The 23592-nt window shown below is 36.2% G+C and overlaps 2 protein-coding genes across 2 annotated transcripts in view; both read right to left on the bottom strand.

Moving 5' to 3' along the window:
- Window positions 1–3931, bottom strand: part of LOC107725079 (nipped-B-like protein A) — a 40262-nt gene extending 36331 nt beyond the window's left edge. The window contains exons 1-2 of the mRNA XM_016534219.1: window positions 3916–3931; window positions 2208–2373 (exon numbers count right to left, since the gene is read on the bottom strand). Of these exons, the coding sequence (XP_016389705.1) occupies window positions 2208–2373; window positions 3916–3931 (182 nt within the window). The remainder of the gene's footprint in view (window positions 1–2207; window positions 2374–3915) is intronic.
- A 5652-nt stretch (window positions 3932–9583) lies between these two features.
- On the bottom strand, window positions 9584–22903 carry LOC107725163 (excitatory amino acid transporter 1-like). Its single transcript, XM_016534335.1, has 10 exons — window positions 22721–22903; window positions 20840–21097; window positions 19705–19842; window positions 16491–16695; window positions 16366–16408; window positions 15996–16267; window positions 13969–14202; window positions 12750–12944; window positions 11862–11996; window positions 9584–10128 (listed from the first exon to the last, which is right to left on the bottom strand). Exons 2-10 carry the CDS (start codon window positions 21018–21020, stop codon window positions 9918–9920), a joined length of 1614 nt encoding a protein of 537 aa, XP_016389821.1. The 5' UTR covers window positions 21021–21097; window positions 22721–22903; the 3' UTR covers window positions 9584–9917.
- Between the last annotated feature and the right edge of the window lie 689 nt (window positions 22904–23592).

The following is a 23592-nucleotide window of genomic DNA, read 5'->3' as shown; positions in this document are numbered from 1 at the left end:
TTTTTTTTTTACTAATTCTCCAAATAATGTATAGTCCTACAAAGCTATTATTATCAGAGCATATGAGCAGAGCATAGCGTCACTGAAGGTAGCATTATTTTACCAGCGTTGCCCAGTACAGCTGAACTAGCCTACACCATGTTACAGCACAGTAGCGCTACTGCAAACCGGAACAAGTAGGCCTATACTGCATAGAAATTTCCTGTCAGCGCGTTATTTGAGCGGACTTTGAGCGGCTTTTCCAGTGAGCATGAGCGGTACACGAGCGGAACGCACATTCATAGATCGGAATATTAAGCGGAGCGTCGAAACGCGCAGTGACGAGGAGAGTGAAACATGCGCGCTGAACACTGCCGGGTGGGGCGCGACACGGCGCCATATGTATTATTATTATTACTATTATTATTATTTTTATATGTAGCCTATATTTTCGGTGCATCCCTACTTACATCCCCTCCTTGTTTACAAATCCGAAGTAAGTCCATACATCCGCTTTAAACGCGGACGGGGCTTTCCTGATAACTTTCCGCAATGCCGCCCTCTTTATTTTACTAACTTACTGCATGCTGAAGGTGACCCAGCCGACCTCACCAGAAAAAAAACTCAACACCACCATCTAGTGGATTGTAAAGAAATTGTTTTTATTATTCTACCAAATAGTATAATAAAAGATCGATACTTGGCATCCATGTATCGATACAGTATTGCCGTGGAAAATATCGCGATACTATGCTGTATCGATTTTTTCCCCCACCCCTACTATACAAGTAGAATGCACTTTTCAAAGTAGCAACAACAATAACAGTCTATTAAAACATTTTAGGAAAATAATTTTTTTGTCCATGTTTACATTTAAACAGTTGTGCAGCACTTTTAATGGTTCATTAAAAATTGGAATTGATCACATTTCATTTGATTACACTTCAAAAGATTTATGCATTCATATGCATGCGTTATTAGTTTTACGCATTCATTTGATTAGTACAGTTTTTGATTCAATCATAAAACAATTTCTGAAAAATAAAACATTTCATAGCCCCTATTATCGTCAAAATTTTTAAAAGTAATTATTAAGTAATTAAAGTTTTATGAGTTCAATTGATTAGACATCTTTGATTATTAAAATTTCATTAAACCATTAAAACAGAATCCAGAAAAATTTTAATGGAAAGCATGCAATTTGGGGGAAAAAAATCAAACTTATTTTATGGAGCAGAGAGTTCAATTTAGAAAGAGAAGGCATATAGAGGAGTGGTGTATGTAATGGGCAAATGTACGCAGAAACTCACATGTGCTCCATGGAGACCTGGCTGAGGCCGCTGGCGAGCTGAGAGACCAGAGTTTCATCCCTGCAGCCCATCAGACGCCCCACTTCCTCAGCTACACGCCCACTGTACAGCAGGCTCTTAGTGGAGGTGCCCGGTAAAGGGGAGGGCAGGGGCAGCTGGTTCAACACTGTACACACAAACAGAGTGTGATAAGGCAAAGCTTTCTTTATTACAAGAACTCCCAGGGTAGAAATCTAACAGCCACCTAAAGTGCCGGAAGAGATGTTCTGACACAGCCAATCTAAAACACCCTCTACATAGCGTACATGAATCAGAGTCCAAGAAAGCAATGTCTTATCAGCTAAACCTGAAGATGATCCAGATGCTGCAGCAAATTATCTAATATAAATTATCGCTCAAAAGTTTGGGATCGGCAAGATTTTTTTGCTTTTGCTAGATGAAGTAAATATTTCAATTCAGCAAGGATGCTATTATGGATCAAGTGACGGTTTAAAAGGCTAACAAAATATTTTTTGATATAATTGCTGTTCTTTAAACTTAATGTATGGTTTTCACAAAAAAAATAATAGGCAGCACAATTATTTTAACCATTAATAATAAGAAATGTTTCTTTAGCAGCAAATCAGCATATTAGAATTAGATTTCTGAAGGATCGTGTGACACTGAAGTGAAGACTGGAGTAATGATGCTGAAAACTCAGCTTTACATCACAGGAATAAATTACATTTTAAAATATATTCACATTAAAACAGTTATTTTAAATACAGTAGTCAACATTGTGGATCAAAAAAGTTCATCAAAGTTGTCCGAAGACAAGAACGCATTTTGGTTTTAGGTTTTAGCAGAGAGTTCAATTTAGAAAGAGAAGGCATATAGAGGAGTGGTGTATGTAATGGGCAAATGTACGCAGAAACTCACATGTGCTCCATGGAGACCTGGCTGAGGCCGCTGGCGAGCTGAGAGACCAGAGTTTCATCCCTGCAGCCCATCAGACGCCCCACTTCCTCAGCTACACGCCCACTGTACAGCAGGCTCTTAGTGGAGGTGCCCGGTAAAGGGGAGGGCAGGGGCAGCTGGTTCAACACTGTACACACAAACAGAGTGTGATAAGGCAAAGCTTTCTTTATTACAAGAACTCCCAGGGTAGAAATCTAACAGCCACCTAAAGTGCCGGAAGAGATGTTCTGACACAGCCAATCTAAAACACCCTCTACATAGCGTACATGAATCAGAGTCCAAGAAAGCAATGTCTTATCAGCTAAACCTGAAGATGATCCAGATGCTGCAGCAAATTATCTAATATAAATTATCGCTCAAAAGTTTGGGATCGGCAAGATTTTTTTGCTTTTGCTAGATGAAGTAAATATTTCAATTCAGCAAGGATGCTATTATGGATCAAGTGACGGTTTAAAAGGCTAACAAAATATTTTTTGATATAATTGCTGTTCTTTAAACTTAATGTATGGTTTTCACAAAAAAAATAATAGGCAGCACAATTATTTTAACCATTAATAATAAGAAATGTTTCTTTAGCAGCAAATCAGCATATTAGAATTAGATTTCTGAAGGATCGTGTGACACTGAAGTGAAGACTGGAGTAATGATGCTGAAAACTCAGCTTTACATCACAGGAATAAATTACATTTTAAAATATATTCACATTAAAACAGTTATTTTAAATACAGTAGTCAACATTGTGGATCAAAAAAGTTCATCAAAGTTGTCCGAAGACAAGAACGCATTTTGGTTTTAGGTTTTAGGACAACTTTGATGAAAGGTTTTGATCCACTTAAAATGTTGACTAGTGTTTTTGCTGTATTTCGATTAAATAAATGCATCCTTGGTATGCAGAAGTGACTTAAATCTGACCAACCCCAAACTTTTGAACGGTAGTGTAAATAATGAAAAACAACAACAACAACAAAAAACTATTTTATGATGTAAGAGCCTTATAAAAACAAAGCATTCAAGTCTCTCATAGCGCATTGCTTAGTTACAAAATTGATCATTTAGACCAGGGGTTTTCAAACAGGGGTCCGCGACGCAAAGCCAGGGGGTCCGCAAAATAATTTGCTATACCGTATTTTCCGGACTGCAATTCACATTTTTTTATCTTCTGAAACGTGCTATGATTTATATTCCAAAGTGACTTATATAATGCATTAATGTCAAATAAGCAAAGCGTAAACACTTAAAAGCAGGCACTTCAAGGTTTATATAGCTAAATATATTTCTCATGTCTGTTTGACAAGTAGACAGTATCGCAGGGTTTTTCTTCATTTTAGGAAGTGGTTCACATAGACCAAGACGGCAAGCGCATTTTGTTTGTTTTCTTTATTTTACAAAAGCACAAAGTTTCACTGTCATTTTGAAGGTACACAAATAAAAATAGACCGTTTTGAAAGATGTCTTGCTCTTATCTGACGGATATCACATTTTTCAGCTGATATAGGGAATCCAAAGTGTTTTGCGCTGGCGCCTCCTGCGCGCACACAACAAATCAGTTCTAGCATTGCAACTTGACATCACAGCCTCATCATCAGCAAACTAAACAAGACAACTAAACCTACAAAATGTATTTGGTGACTCAATTTAACTTGTCTGTTGTACAATATGTAGGTTTTGCCGGTCAGCGTGAGCATGCCGTGGTGTTTTTCCAAACACTTTTTTGCATATGTGAAGGATGCTGTTAGTAGATATTCGGACATGAGAGAAGTACAAAGCCTTCTTTACGTAATAAGTAGCCTAATAGTTTAGCAACCAAATGTTAGACTGCGTAACGATTCACTCATGGAAACGATTCATGCCGAATGAGAGGTTTGCGAGCCCACTATGTGGTTAAGATTCAGTAAGTAAGTTTAGTTTGTTATGGACATGGCCATAGGTGCCGATTTATGTTTCTGCCGGTGGGTGCAAAAAATGACGGCGTAGTCTTTATCCAGTCATAAAAACAGAATTCAGTTTAATGCGGAATGTCACGGAATTTGTCGAATTTTGAATTAATTAATCAAAAGTAGGTCATTACACTTAAATCAAATCACGATATGGACTAGTATCTGTAAATATTAAGCCGCAAAAGTCGATTTAAATATGAATCCTGCATGTTCTGCCTGTCTCTGTTAATGAATGGCGCAGACGCGCGGTTTCATTTACTACACACATACTGAAGCGCGCCTGATACTCGCTGTGATTTCAGCGTCTGCCGTCTCATTAAATGAGGACGTAAACGCATGAACAACATCTCCAGAACTGCTCTGAGAGTCACTTAATGAGCATTTTAGCGTTTGATTTGAGTAAAACTAACGAGCTGTAAAGGTAGTCACGGCAACCCGTCAAAATAAAAGTCCGGTTTGATTTGAAGACATTGTGCCTATAACTATTTTTCAGTAGAATGTACATAGTCTACTACTACTTTCATCATTGAGGATTTCTTTAAAAAAAAGTCTAAAAATCTCGTCTCGTTCTCGTGTCTCGTCTCGTGGGATAAGTGTCTCGTCACACCCCTAGTTGAAGCCCATGAAGCACCACAAATAATGTAATCGAGTCAGTTTCCCTTAATACATAAACATTTGCATATATATGCACATTTTGCAATAAACTAAAAATACATAGTTTCTGTAGATAATTAATATCTTTAAATGAGTCGTTTTATATTTCTCCATTGATTTTAATCTGATTGTCATTTGCAAAGATTCATAAGATTGTAGTTTCCCTCACTAAAGCCCTTAAGTCTTGTACCTTTGTTGTTTTGCCCAATTTTCCAATATTTTTTGCTCCAACTTAAAGGGGTCATATGATGCGATTTCAAGTTTTCCTTTCGTTAACGCAAGATGCTATTAAAGGATATGGCAGGAGATCCAGTGGAGTGAAGCATCACATCTGTGCAAACAGGGTAACACAAAATGACCAAAAACACAGTGTTGACAAGTCGATCGCCACAGAGGAACCATTCATCCTCAAAGCGTTTCACTGACGTTTATTCAGCCGTAATGAGTCAAAAACATGGCTACCACCATGTTCAGTTATGAACACTAGAGAATGTAAATATTTACCATAACACGCGTTTAAGCCGTTCGTGGGTTCTCGAGAGATGCTTAGAAATGATTTCGACTATTAGCAAAGCGTTAGCTCGGGACTTAATAGATTCCTTGCAGAGACTCGCTAGTTAGCATTGCTCTGATCTGCTATGTGAATTCTTACAGAAACCCGAGCTGCTTGTGTTCTTACTTATTTAAATAACAAATTTAGTTATCTTCTACACAATTTTCTGTGAATAGTTCAGTCGTTTAGTCTACTAAACGATAGCCGCCGCTATGCTAAACGCTGGCCAAGGCTAGTTCGGCTACGCACATCTTTCTATCTCCGCTCGCGAACAATAAAAACACTTTTCGCTGTCCTCCATTCTCTCCCTCACACTGTACGTGACGTGACGAAACGTTTTCGGTCATTACAAAAAAGCGTGGGATATCTGTATATAATCCGTTTGAGTTCCCACACAAAAACGCTCGCCAGTGTTTGTGGCGCGAGGCCTCCGCGAGCTCCGCAGAAGCCTCGGACTCTACGCTGGGGGGCGCGCCGGAGGAGAACGACTAGCCGAGCCGTTGCGACGTTCGTCTTCTCAGAGCCGTTCCGTCGAGAAAAACCAAATGGAAACGTGTCGAAATGTGGTAAGGAACGCGAAGACAGCCTTAGGACAGGGTTTGATATTTACCTTAGCTTGGGGTAACTTCAAAGAAGAAAAAATAAGGGGACTGTTGTTAGGATGAGAGGTTGGTTGTCGGTCTGCTGTAAGTCTCTGGCTCCCCCTCTCTGCTATAAAAAGATCAGCGCGGGGTTTGTTTAGCCGAGCCAGCTAACAACAAGCCAACTCTGTCTTTATCTGGGGTGGGGGAGGTCAGGCTTTCTCTCATCACACTTTAAATGCGTTTCATAACGGAGCCGAGTTTAATTCAGCTCCTTATGAACTCATCGCGTCAATGCTCGTAAAACACAGTTGCTTACGTCTTTGTTTGCCAACAAAAAAGCTCCACAACCGATGCTTTGTCGCTAGTCAGAGGGAATTGTAGGTTGACCGGAAATACAAATACTAATAACGTGATTATTTTCCCGCAGACACTGTTGATGATTTCCAGCCTTTTTCCATCAGGTGCGAAAAACACGTATAAATAAGACTGAATTCTTCTTTTTTATTCAAGATATCTTTTTTTTTTTACTCTAGTTTGACATCCCCAATCATTACATATCATGTAATCGTGTAATAATCATGTAATAGTGTTCACAAGCAATAATAATCCTCAACAATAATCCTCTTCTTTCATTTTTTCATATACATTGCATTAATATGCATCGTACTTTATGTATGCATGTATATATACACACTGTGTATATGAAGTATGATGAGTATTAATTATAAAGTATATTGAGAATAACGCTATTACATTATATGTATCGATGTGGATATGTATATATTTATGAATAAATAGATATGTGAAAAAGAGCATATTAATATAATGTATATTATATTAATATACAACCATCTTTATATATATATATATATATATATATATAACAAATATCCTTACACTAGTGGTATGGATCAGTGGATATTACCTTAAAAAGAATGTTTAGGGATCTCCTCAAATATGCTAAAGAAACTACAATTTATTTTAATTGCTGATGTGTTTGGGAGGGAACCGTTAACAGACTTCAGTGTTCTTGTAGTTTATAACTTGACCTAGAGCCCTGTCCTTTGAGCCTTCCTGTAGTTTCACTTCTCACCACTGGATGGCGATTTAGTATAACGATTCAGGCTAGCGGGCACACCTGTAGTTTATTAACGACTTTCTTTGAATTTATGTCTTCTTTAAGAGAAATAATTCTGTGTAGCTCTATGAAATATATGAGCTATAATACTGTGGCTTCCATTACCATTAACTGTCATGTATATTCAAGTGCTATTCAAGTCCAAACTAAAAACTTGAAAGGGGGAAGTCGTGGCCTAATGGTTAGAGAGTCGGACTCATAACCCAAAGGTTGCGGGTTTGAGTCTCGTACCGGTAGGGATTGTATGTGGGGGGAGTGAATTAATGTACAGCGCTCTCTCCCACATTCAATACCACGACTGAGGTGCCCTTGAGCAAGGCACCGAACCCCCAACTGCTCCCCGGGCGCCGCAGCATAAATGGCTGCCCACTGCTCCGGGTGTGTGTTCACAGTGTGTGTTCACTGCTGTGTGTGTGCACTTTGGATGGGTTAAATGCAGAGCACTAATTCCAAGTATGGGTCACCATACTTGGCCACGTCACGTCACTTTCACTTTCACTTTTTAAACCTGTGCAAGTCTAGCCTTTGTATGAAAGTATCTGCAAAACGTATACATAAAAACTATGCATTTTAAAATTGACAATTGTTGTTTTTATTTCTACTCTTTCTTTAGCATGTCTATGTAAAGCACTTTATATAGACAAAATGTCTATAAGAATCAACTTTTCTTGAAATTTTGTTATAGCACAGTATGTAGTGAACATTCATTTTTTTAGTTTGGAATATATGTCAAAGCAAAATGTTTTCTCATTAGCTGTATATTGATATAACACTAAGAGAGCTGCCCACTGCTCCGGTTGTGTGTTCACAGTGTGTGTTCACTGCTGTGTGTGTGCACTTTGGATGGGTTAAATGCAGAGCACTAATTCCAAGTATGGGTCACCATACTTGGCCACGTCACTTTCACTTTCACTTTTTAAACCTGTGCAAGTCTAGCCTTTGTATGAAAGTATCTGCGAAACGTATACATAAAAACTATGCATTTTAAAATTGACAATTGTTGTTTTTATTTCTACTCTTTCTTTAGCATGTCTATGTAAAGCACTTTATATAGACAAAATGTCTATAAGAATCAACTTTTCTTGAAATTTTGTTATAGCACAGTATGTAGTGAACATTCATTTTTTTAGTTTGGAATATATGTCAAAGCAAAATGTTTTCTCATTAGCTGTATATTGATATAACACTAAGAGATTTTTAATGTGTTCGGAAATGCAATATATTATACTCGCACTCACCTCAAGAAAAAACACTACTGGAACAGGTCAAGAAGGACATGATAAAATTGTGTCAACAAGGTCCTGACATGAACAGAGTTTAGATCATACATTCTTTCTAAGGCGGTAACACCATGTGCTTGACAAGTACAGTAGAGTAGTGAGGGATGGAGAAATGTCAAGGATGAGCCATTCAAAGGCTAATAATGACTGTAATTCTGCAGAACTGGGTGGTGCTACATTAAGGATGTAACATTTAACTCCTATATTGTCACTGCAAAGTGAAATTGATTGAGTTTTTAAAAAAATGAAGGAATAGTTTAAAGGAATAGTAAAAAAATTGCTAATAATGTACTCACCCTCAAGCCATCCAAGATATAGATGAGTTTGTTTCTTTACGAGAACAGATTTGGAGAAATGTAGCATTACATCACTTGCTAACCAGTGTGAATGGGTGCCGTCAGAATGAGAGTCCAACAGCTGATAAAAATATCACAATAATAATCCACACCACTCCAGTCCATCAGTTAACATCTTGTGAAATATGTAATGGTGCATGTTTGTAAGAAACAAATCCATCATTACGACATTTTGAACTAAAACCAGTCCAAAACCGGTCTAAACAAATATGTGGATTTTGTTGTGTGAGGACAACAGGAGATGGAATTTTTCAAGTGTTATGATGGATTTTGGCTAGAAGTTGTGGTTTAAAGTTAAAAAATCTTAATGGTGGATTTGTTTATTATAAACACACAGCTTTTCATCTCACAAGACGTTAATTGATGGACTGGAGTGGTGTGGATAACTTGTGGATTACTGTGATGTTTCTATCAGCTGTTTGGACTCTCATTCTGACGGCACCCATTCACTGAGGATGCAAAATAGGTAACATAAGAATCACTAACCTGTTCAGGGTGCATGCTAAGAACACAACAGGTAATGTGAACAGTCCTGGCCAAAATGCTCTTTTTTTATTAATAGATTTCTTTATTTTGTTCAAATCGACAGTCATCTATCAAGTCTTGAAATAAGATGATTACATCAGTTGAATGTACAGTTTTTCAAAAACAACTCTCAGATTCCAGCTTATTTTCACTGATAAAGGCTGCTGTAGTTGTGTAGCATGGAAACATCGCAATATACTGTTGTTTCTGGACTTGCAGCTTCACTTTCCAACTTAAGCTGCCAAACTTCCCATGTGTTTCATAACAACCAGTTTGAAAATGCTTCTTTTTAACTATTTCTTCTTTTTTAAAATCGTCTGAAATCATCTGACTTAAAATAATTTTTTTCCCAGCCCAAGTAAAAGCATCAGTGAACATATATTTTTTCCATAATGGCATTGGGTATTTCTCTTGAATTAACGTAAACAAACCTGCATCTAGAAAATTAATAAAAATATGCCTAATGTAATCAAATCTATTGCATTTACTCTACAATAAAACAGTTCAAAGAGGACCACACATGTCCAACTCCGCTTGAACTTCAACACATTTGGATGTCTTCGACAGGCATATAATAAGACTTGAGATGAATATCAGACTAGTGTTTGTACAAAAACTCCAGTTTTTCCTCAGGAAACAGGCGGTTACATTTTGGTCTCACTGTCAGGGATCTTGGCATTCTCGCACTCGCTCTCCTGAGAGATGAGCTGGTATGACTTCTTGGTCTCGTTCTCCTCCACTACAGAGTTTCCGATCTCGGCGTCGATAGCGCACAGCTCGTGACGTGACAGGTGCTCCACAATGCCAGCGCCAATGGAGTCGCCCAAAACATTCGTGGTGGTGCGTAGCCGATCTCTGAAGCAGCAGATGAAAACAAGCAGATTTATTTTCATGGTGGAAATATGTCCAAGCACACCACAACTTCTTATCAAAGTCATCTCCTCATCAATGGGGATTTATTTCTCTGGTTTACACATCTGGATGTCACATGAGCCTTTGTTGTGCTCTGAGGGCCTCCTGTAGCTTCCGCTTAAGAAAAACGGCTCCTTGTGTGATGTTTTTGCTGACCCATCTTTCCTAGCATGAACGTTCCTCAGAGTCTGAGGCCTCCTCTAAGCCTCACAATGCCTCTTCTGTTCTGTACGCTGCTTTAACCAGCACATAATCTGACGACAAGCTCCCTGACTGAACTTGAATTCAACGACTGCTGTTTTGCTCTGAATGCGGTGGGAGTAAAGGCCACAAGAACATGCTATTGGATACGGGTGTATTGTTCAATGGGTCCTAAACTCATTGGAAGCAGATGTTGCATGGCCATATACAATTGGATTATGGGTTATGGAATGTAAAAGATAGAATATCTTGCTGCTCAGCCCTGAAGTTCTGCCTGGGTCTGTGTGAAGGAACATTACATTAAAGCACCTTCAGATGTCTTCGGAACATCACAAGTTGAAATTCTCTGGTTCAGGGTTCCCACAGCTTTTGATCAATGAATTTCCATGACTTTTCCAGTTATTCTGAATTATAAACACTGATAGACATTTTTTTTTTTTTTAAATTTCGTGGTTACAGTCACAAAGAGCCATTTCTAGCTGAAGAAGCCATTAAACTTAAAACACAAAAAAACAATTATTATTAATGTAATTTAATATTTAATTATAAACAACTAAATATTTACTTTTATTAATTATTTTAAACTGTATTCATTTATTATTTAAATTATTTGTATTAATTAAACAATATTTTGTTTATATTTTAATAAAACTTTCTATTACTTTTTAAGATAAGTCATTTCCACAAGGCCTAGAAATTATTATAAACTGAACAAAACCTCACAGGTTTTATAATTCACTGCTTATTGAATTAGTTAACTCAAATTAATTAATAAATGAATTTATTATTAATTAAATTATTAATTATACAACTACAATAAGTATATCCAACCTTACTTGGATACATACGTATGTACTGTAGAGCAAATCTCAATGGTTTTATAGTTATATTGTCAAAATATAAACTAGCAGTTTACCCAGCATTATATTAAAAGTTGAATATAATATAGTATGTACTATATAGCAAATCTCAACTGCCTGATTGTTTAAATTATCACAAAATGTGAACTATATTATCGCACATCTCTATTTACACTAGGATATACAAAGTTGGATAGCCAGTATATTATATCAAACTTTATTCGCATACATACAGTACACTCAGGTAAAGCAATATAATCTATATACTAAATCTCAACTGCCTAATTTTTTGTTTTCATCATAAAATGTAAGAACATTATTGCGAAGCTCTTTATATGAAGTTGGAAGTTTGTTCAACTTTATCTGCATACAGCATATTCACCTTGAAATCACAATCTGAAAATTATTTAATATTTCTAGATTTGTATTTATTTATTTATTTTTTGACAGTGGGAACTATGTCTGCTTATTAAAGCTGATCAGTGTAGTTCTTCAAATACTTTCTCCTGTCCCAGTGTAAAGTACACACTGGTTTTCCCTGAAAAGTCATATGTGGGATGATCTCACATACCAAAAAACTTTAAACGTTTGTAATACACAAAAAATAGTACTCACAGGAACCAATCAACTGCGATAATTAGAGTGATGTCATCAGTGGGCAGTCCTACAGAGGTCAGCACTATCACCATGGTAACCAGGCCAGCCTGAGGGATTCCAGCTGCACCAATGCTGGCTGCTGTTGCTGTGATGCTTTAAAATTATACGAAGCATGCATTCAAAAATCATTTTCAGTCAGATAAATACTGAAATGGTGTGAAAAATCAACTACCTTTAAGGCAAGACACTACAGCCAAAACAATTGTTTTTTTTATGCACTGGTCATTTTTGAGATTTTGGGATTCTACTTTCACAACATGTCTTCTTTCAGACTAGTGGAAAGAAAACATCCAAAATACAGTGTTTATTTTGTTACATTTTGTCTATTTGCATCTGTAAATTAAATTACAATACAATTTTTTTTAATGACTGTCAGTCAGAAATCTCTACTTTAGTAGCATTTACCTACAACAAAATGTTTATTTTTGTGGATATTCTAAAACCTTTTTCTGGTTCTTAAGGTTTTTTTAAATATAGAAATTGTATTCCTCAATGTTGTGTTTTTTCTGAATTTTTCTGACAGTATTTTTGGATTTATGGAGTGTTAAAAAAAAGATATCCAAAATCATTCTGAAATATGTGTCAACATTTCAAATATGTCAAAAATAAAAAAACTAAATGTTTGATCCTGGCTTTATTCAATGTTCACATTTTTGTTCTGGAAATGTATGCAAATTAGTGCATTTTTAATTAGACAATGCCTAATTTGCATTTTTAAACATTTCAAAAAACGTGCAGTAGTACAACATTTAATGTCTTAATGTTCTGTGATTATGGTGAAATATGGTGTCTTGCCTTAACTGAATAAGCTGTCATGGAAAAGTTCTTTATTTGACCTAACGGTACCTGATGGTTAGGATCTCTCCAAAGTTCAAATCCATGTCATTGACTTGTGCGATGAAGATGGCAGCCAGAGCCTCGTACAGAGCGGTGCCATCCATGTTTATAGTGGCTCCAACAGGCAGCACAAAACGGGTTACACGTTTATCCACATGGTTATTCTCCTCTAGACACTTAAAGGTGATGGGCAGAGTGGCAGAGCTACGGAGAGGCAAATTCTGTCATCATTCACTGATCATCATCATGTTCCAAACTCGAAAATGTAGACGAAAGGAAAGCGTTGACCCATCTTTTTCAGTGGCGAGTAACGGTGGGATGTCTAGTTCCAACAAACACCATAAAAATAACCCATATTGAGAAGAACATATACAAACATCATGTAGTGGGTGACTAAAATATTAATCACATTCTTTTTTGGGTAAACTTACCTTTTTAAACATGTTGTGAAACTCTCATGCTAGTGCTACAGCAAAATAACCCTTTGTAAACTAAAATCGCGATTAATCGCATCCAAAATAAACGGTTTTGTTTACATTATATATGTGTACTGTGTATATTTATTGTGTATATATAAATACACATACATACAGTATATATTTTGAAAATATTTACATGTATATACATTTATATATTTATATTCTTATATTATATATAAATATATTTAATATATAAACATAACATATTTTTCTTAAATATATACATGCATGTGTTTGTATATACATAAATATACACCGTATATGAATAAGAGTTTACAGTCTGTGTTGAATGTGATGAAATAAAAACACAGTGTACAGGACGTAATGACTCAAACGTCATTGAGTTGTTCTCGCATATACGACCAGCGTAATTCCATTCACGAACAAATTATGCAATTCTTTTCTTATGCAATTCTCTTATTGTGCAATTCCCTACAGTAATTCAAAAACAAAGTACTACAAATGTAGTTCAATTTCCAAACGAATTACGCATGAGCCGGTACCATGTAATGAATAGCTCAAAAAGACAAGTCTCCGGGATGAATCTGTTTGATGATTCATTTACTGAACTGAATCGTTCAGAGCAGCTACTGAATCAACATCTTATTATTTTAAGTGATATCTGTAACAAGTTATCATTATTTTCAGTGATATCCGTATCGAAATGATGCTAGCTCTTTGGTAAATTAAAAATAAAATGTATTAAAATGTATATATGTATTGAAAATTATTTCAATTTAAAAGCTCACCTGGAGGAGGTACCGAGTGCAGTGACAAGGGCTTGCAGAAGTCCAGCGATGAACACAAATGGATTTTTACGCGTCACAAGGAAGTAAAGCGAAGGCAGTACGATGATTGCATGTATCAGTAGGCCAATGATGACTGTGATGGTGTACATGCCCAACTGGCCTCCCATTTCTGATATATCATCCATCTCAACTATCTTTCCCGCGATCAGGAACATTATGCCAAGAGGAGCGTACCTGAGGTGGGAAAACAAATTAGATTGTTATTACTGCTTTGGAAAAAATAGTGTTAAACATATACTTAATTAAGGCAAAGAGAATGTCCTAAGTTGTCTAATAAAGTGTTTTTCTATATGGTCATGTTTTGTCTCACGGCGCTTCAGACTGCGACTAAAATGTTCACAAATGCCACAAAAAAAACAATGTGCAACAGTAATTTATAATCTAACAACATGATATCTGAAAGTCGAGGAGGCGTTTGCATGCGTCAATATTGGGTTTCGCCAGTTCACGCAACAAATGACTCAACTGAAGTGATTCTTTTTAATTGAGAGATTCACAAAACAGATCCAAACTCAATCGTGAGTTAGTAGGCTTTGAATCAGATTCATTGAGCCGTTATTGAGTTCACAACTGAATTCCTTACTGCACCATCCGTAATTTTTCCAGTCACATCGGATTCGAAACGGGAACTGTGCTTTGATGGGTTTTTTAGGTTCATATGAATCACCTGGTGAAACATCATGAATCACCAGAGAGTGAAAGCATCAAATTTGGAACAAATTTATAATAAAAATAACTTCAAAAGCTTACAGCTATAACTTAAAGTGTTGTGGTCCATACTAAATTAGGCCTATTGAGCTATCAAAAGGATAGTTCACCCAAAAATGAACATTTTGCCAAAATTTACTCACCCTCATATCGTTCCAAACCTGTAGGAGTTTCTTTCTTGAGGATGTTGAATATAAAAGAAGATATTTTGAAGAATGCTGCTAATCAAACAGTTGATGGTCCCCATTTACTTCCATAGTATTTAGATCCATACAATAGAAGTCAATGGCTACCAGCAACAGTAACATTTTTCAAAATATCTTCTTCTGTGTTCAACTTATGAAAGAAACTCATACAGGTTTGGAACAACATGAGGGTAAGTAAATTATGACAAACTATTCCTTTTTTGTCCATGTAAACCGACCCAAATTCAAATGCTGACCTATACATTGCCATATATATGCCTATTAAATGTTGCCATTTAAATTGTAAGTCAGTGCTAACAATTTATTTAGACTTTAGACACTTTTTTAACTGACAAACGAATGAAAATATGGACTTATCTATTAGCGTCTTAGCAGAGCAATTCATTATTCCAATATTTATTATATGTGACCCTGGAGCACAAAAGCAGTCTTAAGTCGCTGGGGTATATTTGTAGCAATAGCCAAAAATACATTGTATGGGTCAAAATGATTGATTTTTCTTTTATGCCAAAAATCATTAGGATATTAAGTAAAGATCATGTTCCATGAAGATATTTTGTAAATTTCCTACCGTAAATATATCAAAACTTAATTTTTGATTAGTAATATGCATTGCTAAGAACTTCATTTGGACAACTTTAAAGGCGATTTTCTCAATATTTAGATTGTTTTGCACCCTCAGATTCCAGATTTTCAAATAGTTGTATCTCGGCCAAATATTGTCCGATCCTAACAAACCATACATCAATGGAAAGCTTATATATTCAGCTTAAATCTCATGTATAAATCTCAATTTTGAAAAATTGACCCTTATGACTGGTTTTGTGGTCCAGGGTCACATATGAGGGCCACTTTTTAACTCTTTCCTCTAATTTCATTATGTTTTAATTGCTAATGTTCCAGTAAGTCTGCTTGAAATTAAAATTACAAAAACAGTCTGGCAGGTCATGACATGGTTTATCCCATTTTCATTAATTAGAAAAACCACTGTTTGTGAAAACCATGTACATAATGTGCTCAAAGCTGAAAACTTTCCCACTCTAAATCACTCACCACATGATAATGGCAACAAGCCTCATGATGGCCTCATTTAGACAGTCAAAGAAATCCCGTAGCGGTTGACCCTGTTCCTTCATGTTCCCAATGATGAAGCCAAAGCACATGGAGAAGACCACGAGTCCGAGTGCGTTGATTCCATTAACCGTTCCCAGCACTGGTATCACCTCTTCACGTTTGAGTTCCTGCGACCCGTTATTCAAACTGAACAATGTCTCGTTCACCAGAACTTTGACTGTGACCACTCGCTTGCCATATTGCGTTTTAAACTGAAGGTGGTAGAGAGAATAGAAACAGTTACTTGGTTGTGTTTACCATCTTATAGGAAGCTAGATTTTTACTGGTTCTTGTGCATTAAAAACATTACCTGTTGAGTACAAGCTTGCACTAAATTAGGAGGAAACATGTTTCTATTAAAAATAAAAAAAGAATATAATGTTAGAAAAAAAAAAACATCATAAAATTGTCAATTAAAAAAGTACTTTGCCATACCTGATGAGATCGAGGAAGGCATCTGCTGGGCTGACTTGTTCGATCTTCTCCTGTTTGGTGAATTCGTCTTTAGAGCCTCTTCCCGGGTGGATGATGAGCACCATGACGATCCCGATGAACACAGCGATGATAGTGGTGGTGGTGTAGTAAACTACAGCTCTCACACCCATCTTCCCTGAAGCTCGACTGTCCAGAGCGGCCATACCTGCACACAGGTGATATTAGACTGCAATATTAGTTTGTTTCACATGATTCTGTGGATGCATGTGCATATAGTAATGCAATGTAAACTGCATATACATACAATGACAGTCAAAAGGTTGGAAACACCTACTCATTCTACACTAGCATTCAAACGTTTAGGGTTGGTAAGATTTTTTGGCCACACTTTAGTTTAAGGTCCAATTATCACCATTAACTAATTATTAACTATGACTTCTGCCTCAGTAAACTCCTAATTTGCTGCTTATTAATTATGAATAGTTAGTAAGGTAGTTGTTAAGTTTAGGTATGAGGCAAGATTAAGGGATCTAAAATATGGTCATGCAGAATGAGGCATTAATATGTGCTTTATACGTACTAATAAACAGCCAATATGCCAGTAATATGAATGATAATAAACTACTAGTTAATAGTGAGAATTGGTCCTTAAAATAAAGTGTAACAGTTTTTTTTGTTTGTTTTATGCTCACGAAGGCTTCATTTATTTGATCAAAACTACAGTAAAAAACTGTAAAATTGTGAAATATTATTATAATTTAAAATAAATGTTTTCTATTGTAATATATTTTAAATTGTAATTTATTCCTGTGATCAAAGCTGAATTTTCAGCATCATTACCAAAATCTTCAGTGTCACATGATCTTTCAGAAATAATTATGATTTGCTACTCATGATACATTATTGTTATCAATATTGAAAACAGTTGTGACGCTGAATATTTTTATGGAAAAACATTGATATGTTTTCAGTATTTTATGATTAATTTAAAAGGTAAAAATTGTATTTGCATTTATTTGAAATAGAACTTTACTTACACTTTGGATCAATTTCATGCATCCTTGTTGAATAGAAGTATTAATTTCTTTAAAAAAAAAAAATCTCACCCCAAACCTTTGAATGGTAAAATATATTATGACTTTTTTAGACTTATTTGGATATTAAGTCATCAAAACTACGAAATAACACAAATGGCAGGAATTATCTTTTGACTTCAAAATGTGAAACTCTCTTATATTTGAGCTTCTTTGTCTAGATTTTGCAACTTTTTGGGCTGATTTTTCTTCGCACTTAAGGCTATAGTTGTTGAATTAAAGCTTTTAAGCTTTTATATTTGAATACAAAAAAAAAAAGTAACTAGACGCTTTCAGACCAAACATAAAATCAGTCAAATTCAGTGTGAAATTCAAAAAGAAAGAAAGAAAGAAAGTCTCTACATTGATGCTCAACAACAATAGCTTGTATAGGAGTCAGACAGTATATTTCCTGAAGGTCACTGACCACGACTGCCATTCAGCGTTTCTCTCTATAGGACAGAAACAGCCATTGTATTGAACTATGTATGTCTTCCATTATTGTGTATGGTGCATGTGTGTGTGCGTGTCTGATCCTAAGTAGTGATCTCACTGCCCCCAACCCCATAAAACCCCTCAGCTTTACACCCTACAGTGGCCTGGGAACCTTCTGTACAGGTCATGTTCTCGTCCTGCTGCTCTCATTAGTTCCCGTCTCCATGGTAACGATGACTTCCCTGCCAGAGTCTTATAAAGTCTTATTCTCCTATACCGCAGAGTAATTACCTCACATACACACACACATACAGTCTTCAAAGACGAATTGTGTGTGAACCTCACAAAGAAACTCATCTAATGAGAGCTCAATCTTAAGCTCAATCAGCGAACGGCCAGAATTTGTGGATAAACTAAGTCTGTCTGTTCCATCAAGTTGCTGTTTAATCAGAAACTTAAATATTAAACTGCAGCGTGTGATTTGAATAATTCCTCAAATTTTGAGAAAAGGCTTTGAGAAAAGGCTTATGATTTTTACACAGTGGACAATAAAGTGGGTGGAAAAATAGATTCAAACCATATCTAGAGATGAGAATATCACAGATTTAAAGGCGGACTTTTTGATCTGACTCATAAACAACCTGTATATATAGCAATATTTGATGAATAAAAAGTTAAAAAGAACAGCATTTATTCAGAATAGAAATCTTTTGTAACAATATAACAAAACTGTTTGGGGACAGTAATTCTTTTTTTTTAAAGAAATTAATACTTTTATTGAGCAAAGATATGTCAAACCAATAAAAACGTGGTAGTAAAGGCTTGTACTGTTACAAGAGATTCCTATTTGGAATAAATGCTGTTCTTTTTTATTTTTATTCATAAAAGTCAAAAAAATTCTGAAAAAAGTATCACGGGGTCCAAAAAAATATTTTTACTCACGTTAGTGAAATGACTCGTGAATGCCGTTTCATGTGGGCTCTATAGCATAAAAGCAGCTGTTTAACTATCAAAGATGGACAAAAACTAAAAGCATTGTCTTTTTTATTCTATATAAGCTGTGTTTGTGCCACATCTGTCTGGAAACTGTTTGTGGCTTTATTTAGAAAGCAGCAAATGCTATTTATACACAGAGAATGTGTGTGTGTGTGTGTGTGTGTGAGAGAGAGAGAGAGAGAGAGAGATGACTGAAAGGAGCTTTTGTTTCTTTTCTCAGTATGGTGACTTTGACCTGTGACCTCTTGTCTGTTTGGAAAGTGACCATCAAAGCACTGACCTCACACACGCTCTCACCTGCTCTATGTTGAACCTATGTTGACCTTCCTTAAGATTTATTTTTAAACACAACAGGCCTAGAAGCTGAACTAGCCTTGTTGAAGATCTCAAAACGCTGACCTCACACACGCTCTCACCTGCTCTATGTTGAACCTATGTTGACCTTCCTTAAGATTTATTTTTAAACAACAGGCCTAGAAGCTGAACTACCCTTGTTGAAGATCTCAAAACTAACTGAATTCTTTTTAAAACTATTATATTCTTACGCGTATATGGTTTTGCAAATACATTTACAGCTGAAAAAACAGAATCGCTTCAGCTGCACGAGTTACATAATATCTGCTGTCCCATTTGAGCCTGACCAAATCAGATTCGGCCCGTCCCGTTCCCCTGCATCATGTGTTTGTCTCAGACTCCTGCTCAGTGCCTACCTGTGATTAAACTGGACACCAGAAGAGGGAGCACCAGCATCTGCAGCATTCTCATCAGCAGCTCTCCAGGAAAGGAGAAGTACTTCACCTCTCGATAGGACATTTTATACGGCCGCAGTCCGAATCCCAGAATTATACCTGTGAGAAAAACACACATGCACCTTTAATTGATCTGTAAAAAAAAATTTTGCATTTAGCTTTTTTTTTTTTTAGTTGGAGTGTTTAGGTTGTTATCAAAACAAGCCTAAAGAAAAGCTAATGGAATTTCTATCACAATTTGGAACTAATCATAATGGGATCCAAAGGGAAACAGGATGTTAGTTTGTATTTAAAAAACAAGATTTCCAGTTCATCATATTGGTTCCAAAGTATCATAAAAATTCAATTGAAATGTTCAGTATTCCTTTACAACTTTTTTTAAAAGCTAAGATTCAGTGTTTTATGAAATCCAATGCGAAAAATAAGATCTAATATATAAGATGTTGAATATGATGTTGGCATAACAAAATACTTGCTAAATAATGCTGTATGACATTAAATATGTTCCCTTGAAACATTAATGTATGTAATGTAAATTAGGAGATTAATCAGCTATTTTTTGGCCATTTTGAGATTCACAATTTTATAAATTTCACACACACACTAGTGCTGTCAAACGATTAATCGCACCCAAATTTACATAATAAATATACACAGCACACCTACATATATTATGCAAACAAAAACCTATTTTGGATGCGATTAATTGTTTGACAGCACTAACACACACACACACATGTATATAATATATTAAGGTTATTTTATGTAATGTTAAACTTATAAAATTGTGAATTCTAAATAAATATTTTTTGTATTATTCATTTTTTTGGTTTTATATTAAATTTGTTTATTCATGAATATTACATTTTAACCCATTTTATATAACACGTTTAGCTTTATATTTAATTGCATTTTTATTATTTATTTTATTCCATTATAATATTATTAAATTTTTTATTGTATGCAATTTTTACTTTTATATTTATTTGCATTTTGATTCAATTCCAATATTATGTAAATCTACATTTGTGGGTGTTTTTTTCCCTTTCAGAGTAGTAGGCACAGACAGTCATCTCAACATCAAACATCATCTCACCAATGATGACGGCTGCGACTGTGAGGATGACGAAGGCATTCCGCCTGAAGAAGCCTTTGACGTCATCAGTGGTGATGTTCTGTACGGTGTTGCGCGCCCGCTGTGAGCGCTCTGTGAAGCCGGCCCGCAGCTGCTGCACTCTGCTGCGCTGCAGACGCGTCTCCCCGTTACTCCGAGTCATGCCTGATGGGGGCGCCACACCGGAAACACCAGACACCGCTGAACGATTAACGGGAAACACTCCGCTTCGGGCAATAACTGCAGAGAACAGCATACAGGTAACCTCTCTAATGCAATAACCAGCTAAGTAATAATAATATTAGAGGTTACTCAATTTTTTACATTTTCTTACGAAATTGTGAGTGCACCGAAAAAAAGTGGTGTAGGATTTACATTGAAACAATTGCCACTCAGAAATTCCTAGTAAATTTCACAAAAAAAATTACAAAGATACAGCAAGTAACGTTGAATTAACTGTGAAATTTTAGAAGGCAGAAAGGCTGAAATAGTATTTCTTGTAAAACGTACTTATTTACAACTTGCGTGGCGTTTTCTCGTACAAAAATTGCCGACAATTTTGTGTTTTTTACTGTGTTTGCATCACTGCACAGTAAAAAAAATGATTTTGTCATACTTGTAAATTTGTAAATAAAACAAAGATTATTGGAGTACGTTTAAAAAAAAATACTATTTCACTCTTTCTACTTCAATATTAATTTTTTTTCATGGTAGGTGTCTGCAAATCAAAAGAGATTAAACAATTGGATTGGTCTATGTCATGTTTTAGCTTGTCTTATCATCCACAAAGTGAAAATCATGAATCACATCTTCAAGATATGTACAGTAATAGCACACTTTTCTTTAACAGACCGCAAGATTTGACCGTATTATAATAATTAGGTTAGTGGTTTGTTCAAAGCAACAATAATAGTGATGCTTGCCTAAAACTAAAACACTTGAAACAAATCTAAATTGTAAAAAAAAAAAAAAAAAAAAAAAATTTACGGTTAAAAAAAGTGCATTTTACAAGAAAATACTGTTTCAGTTTTCTAGGTCAAATTTCATGTTAACTCAATGTGTTACTTTCGGTTTTCTTTAATTATTTGTGAAATTTACTAGCAATTTCTGAGCGAAAATTGTTTCTACACCATTTTCTTTAAATGTGAAATTAAATTTGTAGTACACTCTTTAAAAACAAAGGTTCCAAATGGGGTTTTCGCAACAGTTCCATAGAAGAACCATTTTTGATTCGGTTCCCTAAAGAACCTTTCAGTGAACAGTTCTTAAAAGAACCATTTTTTTCTCAGTGTGAAAAACATTTGATAATCTATAGAACCCTTTTCCACTATATAGAACCTTTTGTGCAATAGAAAGGTTCTATGAATATTAAAGGATCAGATGCCAATAAAGAACCTTTATTTTTAAGAGTGTTAAGAACCTTTTGAGGTTCCATGGATGCTAGAGGTTTCTCTTAGAACCATTGATGGCAATAAAGAACCTTTATTTTGAAGAATGTATGTTTTTTGTCATTTGGAAAGATACACATCCAATGCATCCAAATTTAGGTTCTCTTCACCAAATAATTTTTATTTGACTAAAAGTCCCTCTCAGTCAGTACATTAAATTCTTGTACCATTTGCATACAAACAGTCAGACTGCAAACATGTGTCCGAATGATTTCATTACAAGTGACTTTAGCACGTCAGCGCACAGGTCTCTGAAACGCAGCCAGATGCGTCTGCGCTCAAAAAGTTACTGAGTACTGCTGCTATCTTTCCACGTGTGCTAGGAACACAGCCAGACCAAACATTGCCACTCTCCCTCTCACACACTTGGACTCACATGGTCTGAGATTTAGAACAATAACAGACAGTTACTCACATCAAAATAAGGGATTCGGTCCAACCCTTCCTCTGATGAAGATCCTCTGCGCTGAGAGCCTGGAGAGAAGTGTGTGCTTAGAAAGAAAATCACAGGAGTTTGCAAGGAAGGGACTGCAAGCGTGAAGGGTGTGAGTGAGAAGGACAGGGAAGAGCCAATAACAGAGTGGAGGGAAGATGAGAAGGGGCGGAGCATGCTGAAAAAGAGAAGCTCTTTCACACACAAGAGAGGAGGAACTGCCAGCTCGACTGTGGGAGGGGCTTTGGAAAGAGCTCCTCCCACTTTAGATGAAGAGATTGTTTTCACATGCAGTTAGAGCCACATGGTCTGAGACCACTCTGTTTTTCCACAAATTGTGGACACAGCTTGTAACAAAAACTGATTACTAACCTAATGAAGAGAAGTCGTGGCCTAATGGTTAGAGAGTCGGACTCGTAACCCAAAGGTTGTGGGTTCGAGTCTCAGGTCCGGCAGGAATTGTAGGTGGGGGGAGTGAATGTACAGCGCTCTCTCCCACCTTCAATACCACGACTGAGGTGCCCTTGAGCAAGGCACCGATTTTTGGAGCAGTGGGCAGCCACAAAAATGGCTGCCCACTGCTCCGGGTGTGTGTTCACGGTGTGTGTGTGTTCACTGCTGTGTGTGTGCACTTAGGATGGGTTAAATGCAGAGCACTAATTCCTAGTATGGGTCACCATACTTGGCCACATGTCACGTCACTAATGTGAACATCTTTGAGATGCTCTTTGGATCATTTTCAAGTCATCTGGGTCATGATCAAGTCTTGTAACAACTTGTGGGCTCTACTCCAAGTCAGTTAAAATGATATTCACAACCCATTTCACTTGCATAATCTGACATATTTGGGTGAA

This window comes from Sinocyclocheilus rhinocerous, unplaced genomic scaffold, assembly GCF_001515625.1.
Source record: "Sinocyclocheilus rhinocerous isolate Xijiao unplaced genomic scaffold, SAMN03320098_v1.1 scaffold1295, whole genome shotgun sequence".
NCBI classification, from domain to species: Eukaryota; Metazoa; Chordata; class Actinopteri; order Cypriniformes; family Cyprinidae; genus Sinocyclocheilus; species Sinocyclocheilus rhinocerous.
This window is presented reverse-complemented; position numbering and strand designations above follow the sequence as displayed.

Excerpts from the sequence above, each read along its gene's own strand:
- LOC107725163 (XM_016534335.1), bottom strand. The coding sequence starts at position 21,020 with ATGACTCGGAGTAACGGGGAGACGCGTCTGCAGCGCAGCAGAGTGCAG. Across the intron at positions 16,696-19,704 it reads GGTGTCCAGTTTAATCACAG|GTATGGCCGCTCTGGACAGT; the intron begins GTAGGCACTGAG and ends ACCTGTGTGCAG. Across the intron at positions 16,268-16,365 it reads TGCAAGCTTGTACTCAACAG|TTTAAAACGCAATATGGCAA; the intron begins GTAATGTTTTTA and ends TACCACCTTCAG.